Below are 23,307 nucleotides of genomic sequence, written 5' to 3' on the forward strand. Positions count from 1 at the left end.
TGCTGCTTTTGGTGGATTTTGTTTCATCAGGTTGTCATCATACTTTCATCATCCTCAGTGTGGACTTGACTGCTGTTTTGGTTGTTATAGCCCGGAGCTGTGAAATTGAACGTGTTATTTTATTTATTTATTTTTTCTGTTGCAGTGGTGGGTGAGGGTCTTTTGCTGATGTCACGTCAGCGAGGTGTGATGTCAGGCACAGTTTAATAGTGCTGCTGACAGCGAAACACGTAACCTGCCAAATGCATCACAAATCTCTGTGGATTGAGAATGTATGTGTGTGCATGTGTATGCATGAAATCATAAAGGTCACACACACAGCTATGCACAGTCACGTGTCTTTTGATTTCCTGACAGCTTTGAATGTGTGTGTGTGTGTGTGTGTGTGTGCGTTTAAACCCATGTGTGTTACTGTGGCAAAAGTGCATAATTAGTTGTAATTTGATTCAAGAGAGCCTGAAGTGTAGGTAGAGGTCAGCCACACCTCCCCTTCCCTGAAAGAGAGCGGCTGAGGGACGGCAGAGATGAATAGAAAGGAAGGGGAGAGATTGCCGCTGAGTCAGAATGAAAAAGAGACCGATTGATGCAATAGGTTTCATATGACCCTCCCACTTTTAACCGTTATACCTGAAAGAAGAAGAGCCAATGTTTCTCTCCTCATCCTTCACTGCCTTTCTTCCGTGTGTTGGTTGGAGCTGCAGCCTCCTCTCCACTTATCTACCTCTGTCCCACTGATTATCCCTCCATCACTCTCCACACTATCTCTCTCTCTCATCCAAAATCTTTTCCTTGTGCAGCTTTATCGCCAGCCTCACCCACACCCTTCCTCTCCCTCTGTATATTTTAGCCTTTCTTCCTCCTCTCTCCATGTTTCTCTCTGCAGGGTGGGAGGATAGGCACCGGAGTCGGTATGAGTTCAGCTGCTGCTGAAAATCAACACTCTCTGAAGCTGCAGCTCCCAGCATTTGCATCTGGAGTGTTAAGAGTATGAGAGAGAGAGAGAAAGAGAGAGAGAGAGAGAGAGAATAGATGCTGTTGTCTGTCTGGTGTTGTGGTTTATCAGAGAACTCAAGTAACCACAAAATAAGAGTAATGCTGGTTTGTTACAAGTTAAGTGAACTTTTAAGTCCCAGGATAGCCAAACTTGTTTAAAAGAGAAAACAGAGGCAAAATGTAAACTTACAACCCAAACTGTCGGTTGTAAACAACCATCACAGTTTGGAGACTCCCTTCCTGGCTTACCTTTGACCTAATGTACTTGGCAGAGTTGTGTGCACCCACAGTTTTCCTGTGCAACGAGCGTTCCGGGCATCTTGGGTGTGCTCACTTTCAGTTGCAGTGTTTCAGATAATCTGTCTCAGCTGTTTTGCATATTAACCGATACAAGTGGTGGACAAAGCTAAGACCCAAGTTGTTATAAAACTGGAATTATTCTTTGAAACTCTTGATAAATGTTTTTGTGGATAGTGGACAGTGGATGATACTGTTACGTACCTGCTGCTACCTTAATAAGATAATAATATGTCAGTGTTGTGTTTACAGTTTGTGGCCTAAAAATCAGTGAACGCGGCTCTAAATATGCAACATACCTGATGGAGATGATGAATTTGCTTTCACACTTTACTTATTTGAAGCCTTCTGGAGTGTGTCTGTTCACAGACATAGAAACACTGGAGTTGAATTCTGGTGGCAACTCAGCAGCCGTCCTCATGTCCTCCAGGGAGAGCTGGCGTCAGATCACTTCCCAGTGAAATCCGGGATGGTTTGTTTTTGGCAGGAATGCCTTTCAGCCCAGTCACAGGAAGCGTCCCTTATGCTGCCATGCACCTCACTGGCTGCGAATCGCTACCCCAAGGTACAAAAGACACGAACTACAGGAAAGTGAGACGGGATTAAAGAGGAGTATTGGGATGAGGATGACCAAAGCCTCTTTTGTTTGCTTTGAATATTGCCAGCTTGAGTATTTAGACATCACAGTGACAAAAGCAGGAGTCGTAATGTCGTAATGCATTGATTAATACTACAGAGGAGGGGGAAGTGGCAAATTTATGCAGGTGAGATAAAACCTCCCAAGAGGATTATAATAATCATCTCTGCTTTGGCATCAGAGGGCTATCTAATGTATTCACTTAGCTAGCTTTGAAACTACACACACACACACACACAGAGTCAGATTAATGCCTGGGAATGAGGTGAGGTTTTAGTGCACTGACCTATATTTCCATTTAATCCGAGTCCTTTATGATTTCTCCTGCTCAGGCCAGTAGGACAGACTTCATGTTGCTTGCCTTGCCCTCTGTTTTCCTGTTCTTTTATGACTGGGGCAAAAGTTAATGTTACGGTGGCGGTGATCATGCAAATGAAAAGGCTCCTGGAAAAAAAAAAGGTGCTTTTACTTTTTTCTGTGTGCAGATGTGTTTATAAGAGCTTCTACAGTGATAATCATGTTAGAGGAGACGTGGAGGGCATAAGCAGCAGGAGTTCATAGCAGTTCATTGACACGTTGTCTTTTTAATAAGTGGCTGCCCATCTCACCTGCACGGTTTCTATTTATTTTTCACTTCTTTCACAGGTCAGATAGTGCAGAAATAAGATTTCACATTCGGTCTCTGACACTGAGGCAGCGCTGAAATGTTATTTAGCCCTGAGCTGCATTTTTTGTCACGCTGCAATTTCCCCCCAAAAAAAGTAATAAAATTCCTCGCACAACACTGCTTTGAAAGCTTCTCCTCCAGCAGCGTGATTTGAGCGGAGGGTTATTGTTGCTAGTGAGCGGTTTTGGGATGGTGGTGATGTTGCTATCTCTGCACACACAAAGGTAGCGCGAGGATCCTGGCGGCCGGCAATGGAGGAGGCGAAATGAAAGCCGTTCCTCCTGGGTGATTCTGCCGGCCTGGCTTTTGTCTGCGCTGCCTATCAGACCTCTGCGTCTGCTACAGGTGTGTTTTTGTCTCTTTCTGTGTGCACTACTGCCAAGTTGAGTCCTGTTCAAGGCCTTCTCAGCGCTGCTACTTTCAGACATCTGCCCGCTCTCTTCCCCCGCTGCCGACCCCTGCTGATTCCCCTGCTTTTAAATGCGTGATGCTGCTTCCCAGCATTCCAAGCTCAGCCAGAGCGATCACCCTTTTTACGGATGCATGAGTGCGCACACATTGACTTAATCTGTCTTTAGCTACACTAAAGCTGTCAGATACTTCTCCTGCTCTGTCACACACGTGTGAGTTCGTGTGTGCTTGTGCCTGCGAGTGTGCTCCGTGTATGCATAAACACATCTTTGTGGTTTGGATTTTCTTACTGTACAAGATCCTTGAGTAAGTCCTTGTGTGTTGTTAACCACATTCACCCTCTCACTGCCTTAAATCCACGAGGTGGTGGGACACGTACAGTGTTTTGGCATGACATGGAAATGGAGGTATTTAAGCCCCTCTTTTGTTCACCACATAGAAATATAAATGCCTGAAGCCTTTGATTAAGAGCACAGTGTGCATGAAGTTGGCTAAGGGAAAACATAGCTGAGCTAGTTTTGGTCTAAGTAGGAATGTTTTAGTCACATTGCTGGAATAAAAGGCACTTTTGGTTTGGCAGATTCAGTTCTGACTGTATTATGCTTTTGGACAGTGGAATGCAGAACGCAGGAAGTCCAGCATGAGGAAGTGAAGAGGTTCTGTGTGTTAAGTGCCAATGAAAGTGTTCACCTTTTAAATGTATAAGAAAACCGGATTAAAACAGGTACTGCTTCCCCTTTGGATATTACTCCTCTTGCCTTCTTCAGAATCAACTCATTAATTTTTTATTCTTCAAAACCTAATACATCCTTACAAATGTACGTTTGCAGGTGTGACTGTAAGCGTTTCATAATGCTCACACATATATTCCCACACACAAATAAAATATTCATGATCCTTACATTTGGCAGCAATGGAGGCCAGTGGAACGCCACCAGTTGCTGTTTTGTCAAAATTAGCATATTAATGACATAAATGCTGTATAATTAACATGTGGGAATGGATTATGCATGTGAATCATTGTCAGATCATTTGGAGAGAACAAAGGGTCAGGCTAATGAGGTTAAAAAGCACACTGAGTGTTTTGAATGAAATTTTCCATGTGATTTAGTACAAAAAGCTGGTTAAAAACTCTGGGCTCTGAGAGAGAAATCAGTTGCTGCTTCGTGCTTCTTTAATTTTTTTTTCTTCACTTTAATGATGAAGCCTCTGTAAATTTGAGTCTTACAGCAACATAACATCGAGCTTTGATCACTGGCGGCGTACCTGCCTCATTCAGTCGTCGCTTTTTATTTTTTAAATTTTTTTTTGAAGGAGCGCAGTCTGTTTTTGAAGGAGGAGCTCTGTTCTTCTTCTTACCCAGGGCCTGTGGCGGTGTTTGTTCTTCTAAGGAGCTTAGACGGAGCAACGAGCAAACCAAATGTAACGCGGTTTGACAGGCCTTGACTCCAAGTGGCAGCCTAAAACACATGTAAGCCTAATCCAAGCCAGCAGGCTTTCTAGGGATCTCGACTTACTCAGCAGAATGCACTTGCAAACTAGCAAGCACGGATCTAGACCTAATGGATTAAAGCGAGGTGAAAGTGTGTTAAAGAGATCGAAACGCAACCTCTGACTTCAAGATCCCATGTGGACACAGTCGCTGTCAGTTAACGAACAGATTATTTGCTTTTAGTGCAACTCTGTTTGGTTAGATATCTGGGTTGGGGCTGCAAAAATGTCCATCGTAAGTTCCCAAAAGCCCAAGGTGGCATCTTCAGCTTACTTCTGTTGTTCAACCAACACTCAAAAAGATATTCAACAGACAATTAGAGCAGATACTGGGTACTGCTGTAATAACAGTGTCTGACACTGAAAAACTCTTGTAGCTGCAGTTACTCTCTGTTAGAGGTCTTCATATGTCCAGCATTTTGGACAGACCAGTAGAAAACCTACCTGAAACCAATATATATTAAGCAATTTTCTCAAAACAAAAGAGACTTGATGGCGGTCAGACCCTGCCTTCCATAGATCTGACATAATTGGACCTGCTCCTCAAGCAGCCGTGGTCAAAAGAGCAGCACTAATGCCTGTAATTTTTGCAACCGCTCAAGTATTACAATTATTGACCCACAGACCTGAGACCCATGGGAATGCAGCAAGAACCTATTTGGACCAGATTAATTTTCACTCATTTTATATAGATATATATATGTGTGTGTGGGTTGTGACTAAAGTCTGTAAATATAGTGAGGACATGATAATGGTTGGTTTAACGTCACTGTTGTCAGTTGATGTAATGCTGCCCGTTGGTCTTTGTTTTTAGCAAACTGACCTCTGCACTTTTTCACTCATTCTCTTGGCATCTCTCTCTTTGTGACCTCCACACGAGCTGATATTCCCCAAGTGGCGCTCTCAAGTGTTGTGATGGAGATGTGTGCTGCCATGTTAGGCCCCCTGAAGACCCAGTGACACGCTGCATCAGTGTCACACCACCAACTCTCCACCAGAGACCCCCTAAATATTATTTTAACTTCTAAATCTGCTCCCTTTTCCTCTGTTGATTCTTCTGTCAGTCTCCATTCCCTCGTCTCTCATTTTCCCTTGAGTAAATTGACAGTATGAATTGTTTGTCCCCGTCTCTGTCCTCGTCCATGTGTTTCTGTTTGTTTATCCGTGTGTGCATGGCTCTTCCAGGCTGCCTTCTTTGTGTAATGTCTAGTTTAGGGACAATGGTCTGGTCAAGAATAGCAGCGTCCTCGCCGTGACCCAGCGGTGTCACATAGAATCAGACTGTGTGTGTGTGTGTGTGTGTTTGTGTGTGTCAGAGAGGATTTGAGTTTGCCTTTTGGTGGCTGAAATGCTGGTCAGTGCAGGCCATCTGGAAACTGGGTCTAACGGGTTCAATAGACAGACAGTGTGTGTGTGTTAATGTCATATCTGAGCATCAGCAGGTCTGCTTTTGTTCAGTTTATGCAATAGGATATTCATGCACCAGTGGCATCCACTTAGACGTGCTATGTTTGTGTGTGTGGTGTGGCATGTGTGTGTGCATTGGTCCGGTTATAGGATTTTACCACTGCTAGGCCTGTTTTTGTACTCTGTGGCAGCTGTGTGGTCAAACAGCAATGAATGGCATCTCTCGCCCCATTTGTACTCGCCGTCCTCTTTTTCTGGAGTAATAGGACACATCCGGCAATCGCAGCAAATGGAGGCAGAACAACAACAACCACAACAACAGCAACACATCAATTCCCCCAAGAGTGAACACCTTTCCCGTCTCCTCAGTGCATCATTTGGCGGTTAGCCAGTCCAGACAGTTGACAGACAGATAGTCAGAGCCAGACAGATGACAGGCAGTCGGAGACAGACGGACAGACAGCAGCTGGCTTGTGGATCGACAGGCGGGAAGCTTTCATTTCACAGCAGAAAAAAAAGGCGACTTGAAACTGAATAATTTAGTTCACTGCAGCTGGGAAAGTCACTTGGATAATTCATGCATTGGGCACACTTTGTGAATGTAAGTGAGTTTGCTGTGATTGCCTCGGCGTGTGTGCGTGGGTGTGAGTGATAGGGCTTTGGATGAATTACAAAAAGTAGGCAAGTTTTGCTTCTGTGTGTGTGTGTGTGTGTGCGCAAGCGGTTGGTCTTTGAATGAATTACAAAGTCAGATGTGTACTTGTGACAAATCCCTTGTAAAGATAGTGTTTCTGCAGTGTGATGGATAACAAGGAGCTGACGAAGCTTTAACGTAAAACGCAGAAGGACACAGGCTATAACACACACACACACATGCATGGAGTTACACACAGAGGGTCTAGCTGCTGTTTGATTTCATCAGCAGACTTGATCTCAATGTCAACATGAGAGAGTGGGTGGATGGGTAATTCAGCTGAATCCTCTCATGGATAGTGGGCTACTCTGCCAGGAAAAAAACAAACCTGAAACTGAAAAATAAACACCCCTGGCAGTCAGCCTCTGATTTGCAGCTGATGTTTCTCTTTGAGTGCAACTTTGTCTATTAGTAAAGTTCATTGTTGTTCAGTTTTGGCCATTTTTTTCCCCAGTGCATCCAAAAGTTGCTTTTTGCTTGCAACAAGGAACATCCATTAAATGCTCCGGCTGTAAAAAGTGAAGTAAAAATAGGGAAGAAAATGTCAATTTGCTGTTGATGTGCACCAGAATCCCTCCAAGAAAGTAACAGAATAACATTTTCAATAATTTATTTTTTTCCAGTTTTAGGGATTTTCAAAATAAATACAGTTAGATTTATTGATTTTAGAAAAGAAAAAACATACTGGCCCTATATAATTAGGACGCCAACTCAAATAGATCTTTATAACTTTTTTTTTTTTTTGATTTACTGAATGGTGAATAAGTATGTCCTCACGTGCAGCATCCTTGTGTGTTCACCAGTCCATGAAACATGACCTTAGAGTCCACAGTCTTTGCGCTCATGGTCTTTGGGTGCATCTCACCATCTTTGAATATAATCCCTCTCCAGTGAGGGGCAGTTCTCTCAGTGCTGTTTGGATGGTGCATTCAGGTACACTGGACGAGCCCTGCAGGCAGAAGAAGAAATGAAATTCTCTCTAAACTCTTCAGCTGTGGCGGGATCCCTCTCAGTTCTGCATGACAGGGACTCTTGTTATACGTTTCCACTCCATTTCCAAGTGAAGCTGTCTTTTTTCCCTCTGCATGTGTGTGTCCATGTGTGAATGCATGTCTGTGTACCCATGTGTGCTTGCATACATTGCCGTTTGAATAGGCCGCTTGTGTGAATTTTCTGCCTGTGTAAGAGCTTGTGTAGACATCTCCACAGTCTGTATGTGTGTGTGTGTGTGTGTGTGGGTGGATCTGTCAGCGTTTGTGTGAGCTGTGTTTGTATGAACATCAGTGTGCAGTGGTTGACATATCTGTGTGTACAGGCAGGTTTAAGTGTGTGGGTTAATTCATTGTGTGTGTGTGTGTGGGGGGGGGGGGTGTGTGTGTGTGTGTGACAGGCTACAGTGAGCGAGTCAGCGGGACATAGCTCTGTTTTAAAGAGCTGTTTGAAGAGCTGTCAACTGACACTCTGTGCTGATGACTATTACATTCTCACAGCTGAAAGTACTGCTCAGTGCTAATGGTCCATCAGCATCACTCTGGCCCTACTGCTTCACTCATTCTCCTTTATATTTCAGGCTTTGCTTCGACATCGAGTCAAAACCTCTATAATCAGAAATCTCAATCCAAACAGTATCTAAGTTTTTTTTCCAATTTCATCATAGTGTCTCAGATCTCTTTGTGCTTCCGTTGTTTGATGCGTAACTTCCTACTTTGTACACGCCACTGTTAAAATACATCTCTTTGTTCTGCCTTTTTATGTTCCCTTAAAGGGCAGATTTTGAAAAGGAATAGTCAGAGATATCCTGTCTTTGAGTCCCTAGTATAGGTCAAGCTTCAAAAACCCCAGGTCCTTCATTTTCCCCAAATTCATCTTCATCAGTTCCCTTTATTAGATGCTGGTAAAATGCAGCATCTTTGAAATTCAAGCCCAATTTGAGATAAACCTAATGGCATTACCAGAGGTTATGTTGTTTTTCAGTTTTTAGAAATCTGCCACCCACTGTTTTCACCGGCTGAGCAGTGGCTCCTGATACCTAGTAAGCTGATCTTCATGTGTAAAATTGATGGATTGCCCTTTTAAATCCACCCCTGCTTCTGCTGTCCATCTGCTTTGAAGCGATTTGGGACAGAAATCATGTAAAAACTTGATGTTTCTGTATCTTATGCATTTTTCCGTATCACACAGTTCCTTCCATCATACAGTATGAGTTTCAGTTTGGGTTTCAGTAAAAGGTCATTATAAGTCAAGCGAAAGTGGCAGATATGTTATTTTACCACCTGTGTCTATCTGTGAGATCGTCTGCTGCTCAGGATGACTCAAACGCAGACTGCATCTCCTGTCTTCTATCTTTTTCAGTCTCTTCCATTTATGGTCACAGTGTCTGAAAGTTCTTAGAATGGTTTTTGAATAGTCAAAGTTTGACTTTTTATATTCTGTATTACTCAGAATGTATTTATGCAGCTTTGATTTGTGTATTACTATTTTGAGTTTGTGCAGAAGAACAGGGATATTTTATAAGCTTTGAATTTATTTCACCTACACAGATTATTGATTGCCCCTTCCTCTCTCTGAGTTATTTTTTGTTTCATCCTGGTTTTCCAGCAGCAGTTTTGTTTCGTATCACTCTGCTTATGTCTTCGGACCTTTTTCTAACTCTGCATAACCAAGCTCAAGCATTAAATAAAACTTGTGGGTGTTTTGTGCCTCTTTTTGTTGCAGTGCTGGCCAGTTTCCGAGGGACCGTCCAGCATGGCCTCCCACTGGAAATTGGAGACACAGTGCAGATCCTGGAGAAATGTGAAGGTACAGCGCACACGTACACACTTAGTATGTGTACATTATCCTGGAGTTAGCTGCTTTCTGAGAAGGGGAAAAAATTGAAATGAAACAAAATAGTACAAGTAATGAGAGCAGTTGGTTTCAGTTGAGTAGTGAAGCGAACACATGAAAAACTCTTCCTCTTTTCAGGAAGGTTATAGTTCAAGGAAATCTGTGTGAAAGCTGAACACTTATTACATCTTTCACAAATAATTGGTACAGGCATGCACAGGCTGCATGCACTTTATCTTTACACATTCACAGTGATACACAGACGCTCATGCAAACATTGATCCACAGGTTTATGCATGCAACCACAAGCAGAAGTAGTGGAACTAGAAACGCGTCCTAATTTGGCGAACACAACACATGAAAGGACACTCAGACGTGCCGTTGTTGTACGTGTACTGAAAGTTCACCCAGTGGACATCACACTTCACACATGTCTTATTCAGAGATGTCGTGGTGAAGCGTACACATGAAATGAGCAGCATGTCGCCTGTGATGAATGTCTGTGGAAATTCATGTTTGCTACTGCTTCCTGTACCACGGGCTGGCTGCTTTTCCCGCCTTCCTGCCCACGCTGAGTCTGTTTTTCTCCTCTACTTGCTTTCTCTTACACTCTCACTCTCTTTCGGTGTCTTTCTCTCCCTATGCATGCTATTATGTTTTTTCTTATCTCATCCTATCTCCTAGAATAAGGGAAAAAGAAGAAAGACAAATAATAAATTACATGATACAACATTTTTCTAGAAGGCATCAGTGGTGATGCATTTAAGGGACCCAATTTAAGTTTTTAATATATTATAATTGGAGGAATATAGTAGTTCAGCATATTGTCTCTGCCCTATTTTCATTTCCAGAAAAATGTTATCATCCAGCCACAACAAAGCCACAAGTAGCACAAAGCACACCTTAACACAAATAAGTAACCATACACAAATATACACGCCCACACACCTCCCTCTTCCGGAGTTCTTGACACTCACCGTCTCACTTCCTGTTGGGAGACAGAAGCACACACTTGCACCGAGAGAGTCGGCCAGCCAGTCTGTCGAGCGGCCAGTCGTGCAGCCAGCCAGAGGGATGTGATATTGCCGTAAAAGACCCAGAGGAAGCTGACAATAGCACAGCCAGCAGAATGCTTGGCCCAGAAGGGAGGAACAAAATCAAAATCCTGCCAGCAGTGAGGAGGCTGAGAGATGGGCTGCTGACAGCACAGGAGCCAGACTAATGGCTCTGCCTCATGTTGATACTGTTGACACTTCAAAACACAGGAGCTTTGGTAGTGAACGTGCCTCTACTGACATGTGGCTCCTGTCTCCTGAAAACACGCCTCAGTAATTCAATTTTGACTTCAATGACTTAGAAGAAGCTGAACATTGAGAATTTTTCCAGTGCTTTTTTCTAACTATTTCAGGTTTAAGTTAATTATTTTTAGTCATTTCAGCCATTCGTCCATGACTTTTTGTTAATCATTTCAACCTCTTTGCTTGCTAACTAGGTTCTGCGCAGGTGTCAATAATATTTACTAAAGATCAGTATCACCCAGATTTAATTTTCAAATGAGTTCACAGTCATTTCATGTTCAAGTATCCCCCGGGAGTAAACATAACCCTGGTTATGAAGAACTGATTTAAAGCATTGATCAGTTATCACAGCCTACTGATCTATTACAGATGTGTTCCCTCCTTGACTGACTATAAAACCTTGCAAAGAGCTGCCACAGCATTTAACTCATCTAGGAAATACTGAAGCATATGTTCCACAGACAAGTTACTAAACACTATTCTGACCATGCATGTCTGAAACAAATCAGGGAGAAAAACACTACCTAAAGTCACAGATGCTCTGCACCAAACCCAGCAGTGATTAGAATAATCTAATACGTTTACATTTTAGCTAATGCTCTTATCTGGAGGGACTTACAATAACGGCAACAGTGGGATGAGCTTATATCGTCAGTTTGGAGGAGAGCATCAAAGCTCAAAGCCCCGGATGTAAATGTATTACACTGTTTCTCTCAGCGCTGGGATTTGGAAAAGCATCAAGCAACGTACTGTGTGAGAATAGTGTGAGCGCATGCAAGCCGCAGCTTTTTCACCTTCCTCTCTATGTCGGGTTTTTGTTTTTTTCACACCTGTTAAGATGCATCACAGTGAGGTTTACAGAGCTTTCAGTGGCTTTGTGTCTCACAAGTTTGTCCCACTCATTCTAACGTGCATTAGCCTGTGGTCACTGTGTACACAGGTTGTTGAGACAAGCAAATGCACAATGCTCTTGACATATAAAAAAAACCCCATCTGAAACGAAGTTGGCGTTGTTTATTAGCGGTGGAAAGTTTCTCATTTGGCAGTGAGATACCTTGTTAGTGATCCATTAAGGTCTCAGTCCCTTTTTTCACATGACATTGAATGGGAATAAAAATAAATGTACGGTGAGCTTGTTATGAAATTCTTTGTACGTGCAGCTGTCGGAAGGGTTGGATCGTTAAATCATTAAATCACTGTCAAAACACACATCTCATCTCTCTCTCTCACACACACATGCATGCATCTCCTTTCCCTTCTGTTATTAAATATGCAGTATTCCATATTTCTCCACCTCTTCGGCTCTGCAGTCCACGCCAGATATAAAGATATAGAGGTGTAATATTCATGGTGACATACTGGAAATTAAAGCCGTGCTCTCTCTCTCTCTCTCTCTGCAGGCTGGTACCGAGGATTCATCTTGAAGAATCCTAATGTCAAGGTGAGCGAACTGACTTTTTTGGCATGTTTGTGGGTGTTTTGCTTTGTCTTTGTCTTTAGGTTGCTTTAATAACTCATTTGCACACTCATTCAGCACTGATGCCTTCTATGTTTTTTAGTATGCTGTGTGCAGAGCAGGGATTTCAAACTAAAAGTCTCCTTCAGGCCTGTCATTGTTAGCCACAACTGGTAATTTAGCCAGCTGAGATGAGAGCTGACAGTGACAGATTTCACCAGCTGCACTTCTACTCTTATCAAAATATTTCAGTTGGTTAAAGTAAACACTTTTACCTGGAGAAAGCATGTTGGTATCATCAGCTGCGTGTGGTTAGCTGCTGCCCCTTCATCTGCTGCCAAGTTGGTGCTAAACCCCTGCACACTGCGATGGTCCATCCACACAAATGTCTCGAATTATTTGTGCCTGATTAGAGCTCTTTTTAGGTCTGTGTGGGCACGTACAAGACTGCGCCTGGCTGACAGTTCTGTCACTCTCTTATTAGTTTTGTTGTGCCCGTTGATTGTTGTCAGTGTTGTTACTAACTCCTGTGTTTTTCCTTCTATGACAACTCAAAAGGTCTATTTGTAGATTTAGTCTTACTGGTAGCCTCTCTGCGGAGGTTGGTGGCATTATGTAATTTCCAGCATAGCGCCAACCTACTTCGACCTGAACAGAGGTCTAATCAGCTGCAATAAGTTAAAGCACCGGTGTGGGTGTACAGGGCCTTTAATGGAGGCAGCTTGTCTGATAATAGGCCTTTTTCACTGACATGTCACAGTAGGAAAAGTGCAGGTGTAAATAATGAAATTAATAATGGATTGTCAATGATTTGGCCAAACAAACTCACATTCAAGTCAGTTTATTATATATTCTATAATCACCTATCAGCTGTTGGCCTCAAGGGGCTTTTTGAAATAATATTTCCTCTATCATTAGACACTCAATTATCATGAAAAATGGAATTAAAAAAAATGTAACAGTAAATAAAATGAAGAAACATCTTCTTTCTTCTTTCTCTCTTGTTCAACTGAAAAAAAAAAACAATTAAATTACATTTAGGAGAAACAGAATGAGAATATTAAGTAGATAAAGTGCAAACAAATATGAAGAATATGGATCAGAGAACACATTGAATTACTTCCAACAGTAGGCCACAAAACCACTGCATTCTGCATTTAAGATTCTGTCACACAGATTATATATGCACTGTTTTTAATAGCTGACCTGGTCTGACCTGGTCTTACAGAAATGTAAGGGCGCTGTCTGTTGCATTTATCCAGAGATACTTAAACATAAGTTTAAGTCTCCTAAATCCCATTGCTGTTTGCTTTTATCTCTCTGTCTGCTCCTCTCTCCCTGTTTTAACCCACAGACACACTTAGCACTGTATTGATTGTGTGCATCATTTCCACATGGTAACAGTTAAACGCTAACGCCCCTCAAAGTGAATGACTCATTTGAAGTGCTTCTCATTAACCTGTTTATCTTCTGGCCCGAAGGGGATCTTCCCTTCCAGCTACATCCACTTGAAAAATGCCCACGTCAAGAATAAAGGGTAATATGCTGTGTTTCTTTCACTTCTTTCATTCATGTGTGTTTATATGTGGAGGTTGTGATGGAGGTGGTTTGAACTGTATTTCTTATGCATGCGTGTATGTTTGCAGGCAATTTGAGACAGTCATCCCTGTTGAAGACTCGGTCATCACAGAGATGACATCAACGTTGCGAGACTGGGGTGCCATGTGGAAACAACTCTATGTGGTAAGAATCACACACATGAACCCGCACATAGTTTGCATCGATTTAAATATCACTGCTGCCTAAGCGAAGCTGCCCCTTTAGGTTTTCTCACGAAGGGAATTTATTTTGCTGTGGGTAATTCAAAAGCTGCAAACAGTCAAAGCTTTTTCATACACATTCATTAGCTGGATTGATTGTGTTTGTGGCCTATTAAGCTATCTGGGGTGCTGATTAAATTGAGCTGATGAATACTCGCAGATCAAAGTGCATAAATTTGTGGCAAAAAAAGCAGCAGGACACTGAAGCTAATTTGCACAAATCCATTTTTAAGTCTCTGCTTCTCTCCCTGGGTTCCCCTCTTCCTCTCAAAAGTCAGTTTGGCTCTCTAATGTCTGTTCCGTCACTTTGTTTTCACTTATGTTTTGTGCAGCTCACTGCAACTGCATATTTTCATTTTCTTATCTGCGTCTTCCGTCTTTATCTTATCATCGTCCTCCTCCTGCCTTTCCTTTCTGTCAATTTCCTCTTTTCATTCACCTCCTTTGACTGACTCTCTTTTTCCTTCTCCGTCCATGCTTTCCGTTTTCTCCCTCTACAGAAGAATGAGGGGGATTTGTTCCACCGGCTTTGGCACGTGATGAATGAAATCCTGGACCTTAGGAGGCAGGTGCTAGTGGGCCACCTCACCCATGACCGCATGAGAGACGTCAAGCAGCACATCACAGCCAGATTGGACTGGGGCAACGAGTGAGTAGAAGAAGGGCAGAGAGGAAGAGAAGCTCTTTTCAAATGTCCAAATATGGTTTCAAGCACAGTTTCTGTCCAACTACACACATACTGTGTCTTATTGTTGCATTTCAAAGGACCTTACTGATGATTTTGTTTGTTTTTCTTTTAGCTCATTATAATTCATGACTTAAAAGTTATTTCACTTCAAGTTTTAAAAGATATTTTTATTTTTTTTACCCTTTGCTCAACCACTGGAATCCATTCTTTTTACAGTACTGTATGAAAACCAGATACCAGTGACTAGAGGCTTGCTTAAGACTGGCAATCCTTCAGAAGAAATACTGTCAGCTTATTTTTTTGTAGAAAGTTTATTTTTATTGCACTGTGATGTAGATTTGAACCAGAATGACTTTGAAGTTTTGCTTTTTGAACTTAAAATCTGAGATGTGCAAGTTGGCTGCTGAATAGGCAGATATTTTATTGCAGGGCACTACAAAATTCACGTTTCCATGTTTGCTTATTGTTGTTGCCTATTAGACAGTTTCCACTTCACAAACTTTCCCAGGGAACCAAGAACCTTTTGAGGAACTCAGAAGTGTTTTGACTGGAGGAACAAAAATGCAGCTCCTGAGCACATTAAGTCCTTGCAGTGGGGACAATACTTTCCAAAGGCACACAGGGCTATTGGGGCAAAGTTTGCAGGCAACTCGTCAAACACAGCTCATGTACAACTTCATTCACGCACACAGAAAGTAGGCACTGGCTGCCACTAATGTCATTAGGATGAGGGTTAATTTGAGGGTTTTTTTTGTTTGTTGTTTATTGACATATGTAGTTGGTTTTTCTAACTGGTATAAGAAGAGAGAGATAGAGAAACTGTGTGTGTGCAAATGAGAAGAAAACAAGCAAGAAAGAGAGAGGATGGCAACTGAGAGGGCTATTGAGTGAAGAAAACTTCATTTTCCTTGTTTTTCAAAGTGATTATGTACTAAAAGAGGAATAGATTGCAATGTTGGACAGCTCTGGACTCATCTCTTTCCACCTCCGTCCTTCTCTTACATCTACAAACTGCAACATGACTTAGCAGCGTTAGTACTTTGTCATGTTTTAAAATGGCAAAGCCTTCGTTTGTGTGTTCGTTATCAGTCTATTTCTCCAAATTTTCATAGTTTCCACAGTGATGCGACAGATACTGATTCCGAAAACTCGGGCATCTGCTGATACTGAGTACTGATCCAGTATCAGTGTTCTCTTTTTCCCAAACTTAAAATCTCTATATCTCACTGTTCAGAACTCATTGGAAAGCTTTTTTATGTAAGCTAACATGAGACCAGTGTTTGTTTTGGTTTAGCAGCTCTCCATGAATGACAGAAAAGTTGTATTTAACATGGATCGATCATGTGATGTCCCATATTTGAGCTGCTTGATAAGTATCCTGCTGATGTGGATCCATTTGGTTGCTAGTTCCTCTTGCTTCTTGGTCCAAATATGTGTGATTTTCTGACAGCATAGCTTTTAATGTAGCAGCTCTCCACAACTAACTGTAAAGTCTTGGATGTCCGAGTTTGAAAATGAAAGTACCACCCCTCCCATTTCTTCACTCAGAAATAGAATATTATAATAAAACCAAATACGTGATTCAGTTACTTGTTTATTCTTCCTTCTTAGCTTCGTTCTTAGAGCTTCTCGCAGCTCTCTTAAGTTGTCTTTCCTTCTTTCTCAGATTCTCTCTCTCTCTCTCTCTCTCTCTCTCTCTCTCTCTCTCTCTCTCCCTCTCTCTCTCCCTCTCTCTGGCTCTCTCTTCTCTCCTTGCTCCTCTGTCTTTTGTTGTCACCTACCCTCCCTGCAGGCGCACTCCTCACTCAATCTTTCTCCTCTCTTTCCTCTCCATGCCATGGGGGTGAAATTTAAAAAAAAAAAAGTTATGTCATTCTCTTTCTGTCTGTCTTTACCCTTCACTCTCCTTCATTTCCCTGCTGTGGGCTGTCTTCAAAAACTCACACACACATACACACAACCTCTTCCTTATTAAGGAGGTGGTTGGACAGCCCCTCTTTGTGGGCTGTTGTATGGTTGACCAGGCCTGTCTCTTTTATTGCTGACAAGGAGACACTGTCTAGCGTGCCGTTTTGCTCCACTGAGAGAGCCAGCCTAGAGGAGGATGAGGAGGAAGAAAAGGAGGAGGAAGGAGGGAGAAAGTGAGAGGCAGAGCTGTTTGTGGAAACCAGTGAGGACGTGAGGGAGCAGAGAAGGTTAAAGGATGGAGAAAGGAAAAGAAGGATTGGAGCGGTTTGAGGAAGATGGATAAAGAGGACAGTGGGCATAGCAGGGGGCTAAAGGGAGAGGAGTTTTTTCTTTCATCTGCTCCTCAGAGAGGAGGATGATCTGTCAAGTTTATTTAGACGACTGACACGGCTGATCTGACAGCACTGGTTTATGTACGTGTGTGCACTTGTGGGTTTACATAGTGTGTGTTTGTTCACTTTGTTGTTGAATTACATATCACTGCAAAATGTGTCTGATCTCAACATAGTTCCCATCCTCACTGTGTGTTTACTGTACGTGTCTTTGTGTTACAGACAACTTGGCTTGGACCTGGTCCCCAGACGAGAGTTCAGCATGGTGGATCCAGACGAAATCAGTGTCACAGAGCTTTACAGACTGGTGAGTGGTCTTACAATTCCTCACTCGATATTCATCCACTCTCTTTAGGGGTAGATGAGTCGAGCAGGTGAAGTGCAGGTGATTACCGGACCCTGTTTCAGCTCTTTATTTTAGAAAACATTTGCCCTTCTGAACAGAGCTCATCTCGGCCTCCTTAGTGACAGTTAGTGACAAGTTGTTGTTCTGTACGCAAGTTTGTACGAGCCAAAGCAGTTGTTAATCTTTTGTACTGATAATTCAACCAAGAGAGCTCCAACTGTGAGTCACATAAAATTGTCAGTGGGGGAAAATGAATGTTAATGGGCTCCTGCCATTTTGCAGCTCTATAAATATATATATATAGGATATAGGCTCCACCATCCGACACAGGATAAGCAGGTATAGATAATGAATGGATAGATGTATAGTCTTCATAACTGCATATCTGGTGGGTTATCATTCTGTTGAAAAAATATATTTTTAAATTGTCAGTCAAAGATGCGCAGCTGCTACTTGCTTCAAGCAAACGGCTTTGTAAAACACTTTCCTCAGCTCATCGCATCTGACAGTTGAAAGATGTTTTACCAGTGTGTTCACTTTAGTACCTCCTTGCTCCCAGATAACCTCTGAGGTTATGTGAGAAACTGTTCCTCGCTGACAGAAGTCTTTGAAACCTCCTCCTCAAAGCTGCCAGGTGGCAGAGGTAGTGGTGTGAGAACTGGCAGACTGCAGCTAAGCACACCAGGCCCATAAACTGTGGAAAGCAGGGATTACTGTGACCTCACATTTCCAGTTTCAGAGACATGAAAATCTTGGACACCGGTGTCATAGAATCATAGATGTTTATTTATTAGTTTTTTTATTCTTAACCTTGGAAACAGCATTTAGGAAAACAGTCTCCGGTTTGGATTCCTTCACGTCAGAGCACTTTAAGAGCTTGAAAAGGTCAAAACTCCAGCAACACTTAGAGCATAAATAAAAACTTTAACCTTGTTTGGTAATTTTGTGCTATTGAGCCTATTAGCGACTTCACAATATTAACAAACAACAGACTCAGTTTCAGTGTTAGCCACTGGTATCAGTGTCTCGTCCTTGCATGTAGAAAAATGGTTAGTTGAATGTCTGGATTTCTCCTTTTTTTTTCCATCTGTCCCCCTGTCTCTCTCACTCATTCTCTCCTTCCTTTCCCTCTCTGCTTCTCCTTCCCGCTGTCTCCAAGCCCCAACCGCTGTTACCGTGGCAACCACTTCTCTGCCCTGATACAGTGCGGGGAGAATGATATCACACATACACATACACATACACAAACACACTCACACTGTGGCGGCTTTCCCTTCGCAGGGGTAATTGAAGCTCTTAATCCATCTGTTTCTTTTTTTGTCAGTCAAAACAAAAGCGGGCATAGCAGGATGAAAGCTTAATGCACCTCTATTAAACGGTGTGCAGAATGAGCAAATGACTGCGATTCCCCTATACTGGGCCAAAGATAAAGGGACAGACACTGACTGCTGCCATCCACATGCAAAAACATACACACTCGCTCACGCCAAGTCACAACACACCATCACAGCCCAAATTAAATCAGTATTTTGCAGTAAGATCTTTGTTTGTGAGGGAAGCTTTTTTTTTTGTGCCGGTCTTGCTCTGTGCCGCTGTGGTGTGGCTTAATTAGACTGAGATGGGGATTACCTGGTGTGTGCATGCATGCCTGTGTGTGTGTGCTAAAATGGCAGTGGGGTGTTACTGTGGGAAAATGTAGCCCGACTGCTGCATTGTGTCAAGGAATTATATGAAATCTGCCCAGTGAGAAATGAAGGGGATAAGGGAAAGGATGAAGGGAAGGACTGTCAGTGCTCTGAGAGAGATTTCACACAGGGATCTCACAGAATATATATGATGAATTTGATTGATAAAAGCCTCAATAATGAATCTTTTAAATTAACAATGGATCAAATTAACGTGTATTGTGAAAGGGATGACTTGTAGTAGTGACATACCCACAGTGATTTCCACCGTTTTTATTTGTCTCGTTTGATGTGACTCCTGAAAACAGACACTCTTTGAAGCAATTTATTTGGTACTAGCTTGAAAGTGAGGGGGGAAAAAAACTATCAAATCCCTAATTGGCTCCCTGGTCTCACGCTAAGTCGTATCACTTGGTAAAGCTGTCTGCATCTTCAAGGCAAGTCAGCTTCTAACTTCCTAGTTCTTTCCTTGGAGAGAGAGTTCAGCGCTGAGCGTGAGCAGAACAGACCAGAGTTTAGGTCCCAGAACGTCAGATTCATTAACGGTTGCAGATCAGACAGTGGTGATAGATAGCTCAGGCCCTGGCCCGGGACACGCTGCAGCAAAAATTTCCTCCGTGGCTTCAGTTATCGCTTAAGAGATGCATACACGTTTAAAAGCCTGCACATGCATCTCTCCCTTCCCGCACAGGTCTGCCTCCCACGAGCTTAAAAGAGGGATGAAAAGAGGCTTAAACAGTGATGTAGAAGTGAGTGATGAAAGACAGCTCTGATGGAGAGATGTAAAAGTTTCTCTTTGGCCTTAGTTTGACCCCTCTCTCCTTTTTAGAAGCTCCTTGTAGTTCGACAGTCACTCCATTTGGTGATGCTTCGTGCTGTTCAGGAAAAGATTACAGAGTGAACAATAATAAGACGGTTGGGCAGGCACACACATGGTCATGCTCCCTCTGTTCAGCTATCTCTCTCTCTCTCTTGCTCTCTCTCTCTCGGACTCCCCTTGTTACCCGCAGCATAATGTGATGCCAGCAGGGCTGCCAGCCTTACTCCAAGACTGTCATGTCTACGCTTTGTGTCTAGTCATGCTGAAGCTGTCATAGAACCACACACTGCTCCCGCCGGGCAGCTTAAATGACACACTGAAAATAACCTCGTAATAAAATCCCACAGCATAAATTAGGCCTTCCAGGACCTAGTCATTCTGCGTCAAATACCGGCTCAGCCCTGCTGTGGATAGAGGAACTGATCTGGTTAAAGAAAGAGTGTTAGTGCCTTGTTGTTAGATCATTCTCCAGAGTGTTTTCTTCTGGGATCTCAGATAGGGCAGAGCAGTCAGAACAACACAAAACAGATTCATCATTTTGACAGATATTGCAATTGTAAAATGATTTGTGGTATAATGTTTTACCATGTTTAAGTCTTAGAGGACCATGTTGGTGTTTTTTTTTTTTTATAGGTTTTTATTTACAGTACAGTCAACTGTTTTCCACAGCATCATATATTTTAGATTGAATTCTTACCCTCTAGGCAGTCACTGTTTATCTCCCATTTCACAACTGCATTAAAATCACTTTCCCACTTAGCCATCTCTGAGATACTGCAGGTTAAGCTTTTTGTTACCTTTTTAGTTTTTATTTTTTGTCAAAACAATATTGTCATCCCCCGGAAGTGCACTGTTGGGTGTATTCATGCACATGGCAACATCGGTGCCTTGACAGGCAGCTGCCAAACAGCGTATTTGTAATACATGAAACAATCAAATTCAGACTACTGGTATATTTGTCACACGAGCCATGCTTGCTTATTGTTCGTCTTCTGAGTTTGACTTATTAGTTTTTATTTACCATACTGACATGAAACTGTCAGTGATAATTAGAATAATCGTATTTCCCAAAGTTTTGAACTATTCCTTTAGATACCCCAGCAAAACGTTTTCAGCATGGTTGCTTCTGCAGCACCACGCAAAACGGAAGGAAACTTCAATGAAACTAAACTTTCACTAGAAAGAAGACTCCTGTTTTTTTTTTTTAATACATGTTCTATTAATACACTGTAGCAGGTGATTGGTACTGAAGCAGTTTCTGTTTCAGTTTGGCTCTTGATGCTCACTGATCCCTTCCTGTGATGGTGCTTTACTGAGCTCTGCCCTTGCATGTTCCTTCCTCCTCTTGCCTCCCTTCCCACCTCTTTACATCCCACTACAGAAGTGAATATGGAGCAAAATTTGGCAGTGGCGCTACTGACCATCTGGTGCTCTGTGTGTGTGTGTGTGTCTGTATGTGTGTGTGTGTGTGTGTGTGTCCTTGTATTTTTTGGATGTTGACAGCCGATTAGGATGAGTCTCTCATAAACAGAGCTGTAATGTGTGAGTTGATCTGGATGGTATTTACAAAGCCGCACCATGCTGTCTGAGGCTTTATTGATCCTTTCGCTATAGATTGACTTAATATAGCACATAATATCAGACACTGCCTCTGCGCTGCCAGACACCGAGATGTGACTTTGTGCTGCATTGTTTGACTGCTTCCTCTCTTAGCATTTATATTCAGTGTGAATCTTACTGCTTCTGGTCCTACTTCTCAGAGATTAAGAAACCAATTGAAAGGGGTGCAAATTGCAAACACCATTATGTCTTTGTGTCAGGAAAATAATTAGCCTTCTTAAAGATAAACGCTTGAGGTAAATAAATAAAGTGAAATACGAGTTTGTTGCTTTTATACCCCTTTGAGGTGATGTAAGATGTGAAATGTGTTTTTGCAGGTAAACGAGTTATAATCGATTTCTGTGAAAGCCCGAAGTGAAGAAATAAATCTGCAAGTACTTATGTATAAAAGTGTTTATGTGCACATCTGTATGCAAAGCAAGTGCATCCTTTGTCTCATCTGTTTCTTTAGGCACCAAGACTGCAACAAAGAAATAGTCAGACAATACATTTCAGACTCTCATATCTTAGCCTCTGGTGCTGCTGACAGTCTGCCATATTACACGCTATATTAACTCGATCTGTATCAATAAAATCTATATGTTAGCCTGTTTTTTTAGTGCCTTCAAATATATATGCAAATGTGCAGCAAATCTCCTCCAGACGCTGAGATGTCTCAGAACGATATTATTTATCTTTGACAGAGAAACTCAACACTAAATACAGCAGCTCCTGAACGTATTAAAAGAGATGTAACCACATGCTGTTTTTTTCCCACAGCATTAACTGTATTTGATAAACTTTGATCCTGTATTTAAGGATCTTTTAGGATTTAGAGCTCATGGATTTCCAAATCCACCCCCTCAAAACTTTTGTCAATCTCTTTTATTTCTGTATTTTGTATTTTTTTTTACATTTTCTGTATAGTTTAAAATGTCCTTGCTCAGAATACCAGTAGATTGTGGCTCATATTCCTCTTCTCTCCATAGATGGAACATCGGCATCGTAAGAAGGAGACTGCTGCTCCTGCTAGCACCCATCATTTATTTGTCCACGTGAAGAGCCTGATGAGCGCCAATCTGGGAGAAGAGCTTGAGGTCTTCTTCCATATCTATGATGGACGAGAGAACCGGCCACTCAGGTACAGACTTTTGAGATACTAATCCCCCATTACTGTAAGAAATAATGATGGATTATCATGCTTAGGCTTAGTGTTTTTCATCACTGTGATGTGGTGAGGTTTAAGTGTCTTTTTTTTTGTGGTTCTGTTATTTGTGTTTTTTTGTTTGCTGTATGCTCATTGCGTTCTTTGGGTGCACAATCTACAGAAACGCAACAAGGGCTGATGAGTGATCACGGGTGGGAGAGGGAACGTCTCTAATAGCTCCCCTTCGCTCTAATTATATCAATGAAGATTTATTAAATGAAGCAGGTTGTTAAAGTGCACTTGGACACATAAAAATGGGCAGGGCCGCGTTATTTTCTCACATAAAAAGTGTCCGTGCTGTCCACATAAAAGAGCCTGTCACCATGGGAGTCTGCACACGTCACATGCATGCACGCACACCAACACACACACACACCACAGTCTACGGATCGGGCGTGGGCCAAATAGAAGACTGAATTTAAAGTCCTCGGTTTCATAGTTCAAAGCAAATTGCATTTCATGTCACAAACAAGTGGATTCGTCAGGCAAAGGAGAAGGAGTGGGCTGAAAAATGAGCACGGCAACACCGAGGCTTCTCTTGATAAGTCATGCTTGTGTTGACGCTGCTCTCCGCCCCACAGGGTCACATCAGAGAAAGAAGGGTGACACTGATGGGACTCATTGTTTGATTTTTTTTTTCAGAGCATAACTTCCACTTCTACTTC

General features: G+C 42.2%; 1 protein-coding gene across 4 annotated transcripts in view; it reads left to right on the forward strand.

Annotated features, from left to right (window-relative positions):
- dock4b (dedicator of cytokinesis 4b) overlaps positions 1–23,307 on the forward strand; it is a 104,584-nt gene that overhangs the window by 20,006 nt on the left and 61,271 nt on the right. For all 4 annotated transcript variants that reach the window (XM_041030055.1, XM_041030056.1, XM_041030057.1 and 1 more), the window contains exons 2-8: positions 9,313–9,396; positions 12,122–12,162; positions 13,659–13,714; positions 13,824–13,920; positions 14,498–14,646; positions 17,208–17,292; positions 22,425–22,576. In XM_041030055.1, the coding sequence (XP_040885989.1) occupies positions 9,313–9,396; positions 12,122–12,162; positions 13,659–13,714; positions 13,824–13,920; positions 14,498–14,646; positions 17,208–17,292; positions 22,425–22,576 (664 nt within the window). The remainder of the gene's footprint in view (positions 1–9,312; positions 9,397–12,121; positions 12,163–13,658; positions 13,715–13,823; positions 13,921–14,497; positions 14,647–17,207; positions 17,293–22,424; positions 22,577–23,307) is intronic.

Source organism: Toxotes jaculatrix, chromosome 22 (assembly GCF_017976425.1).
Source record: "Toxotes jaculatrix isolate fToxJac2 chromosome 22, fToxJac2.pri, whole genome shotgun sequence".
NCBI classification, from domain to species: domain Eukaryota; kingdom Metazoa; phylum Chordata; class Actinopteri; family Toxotidae; genus Toxotes; species Toxotes jaculatrix.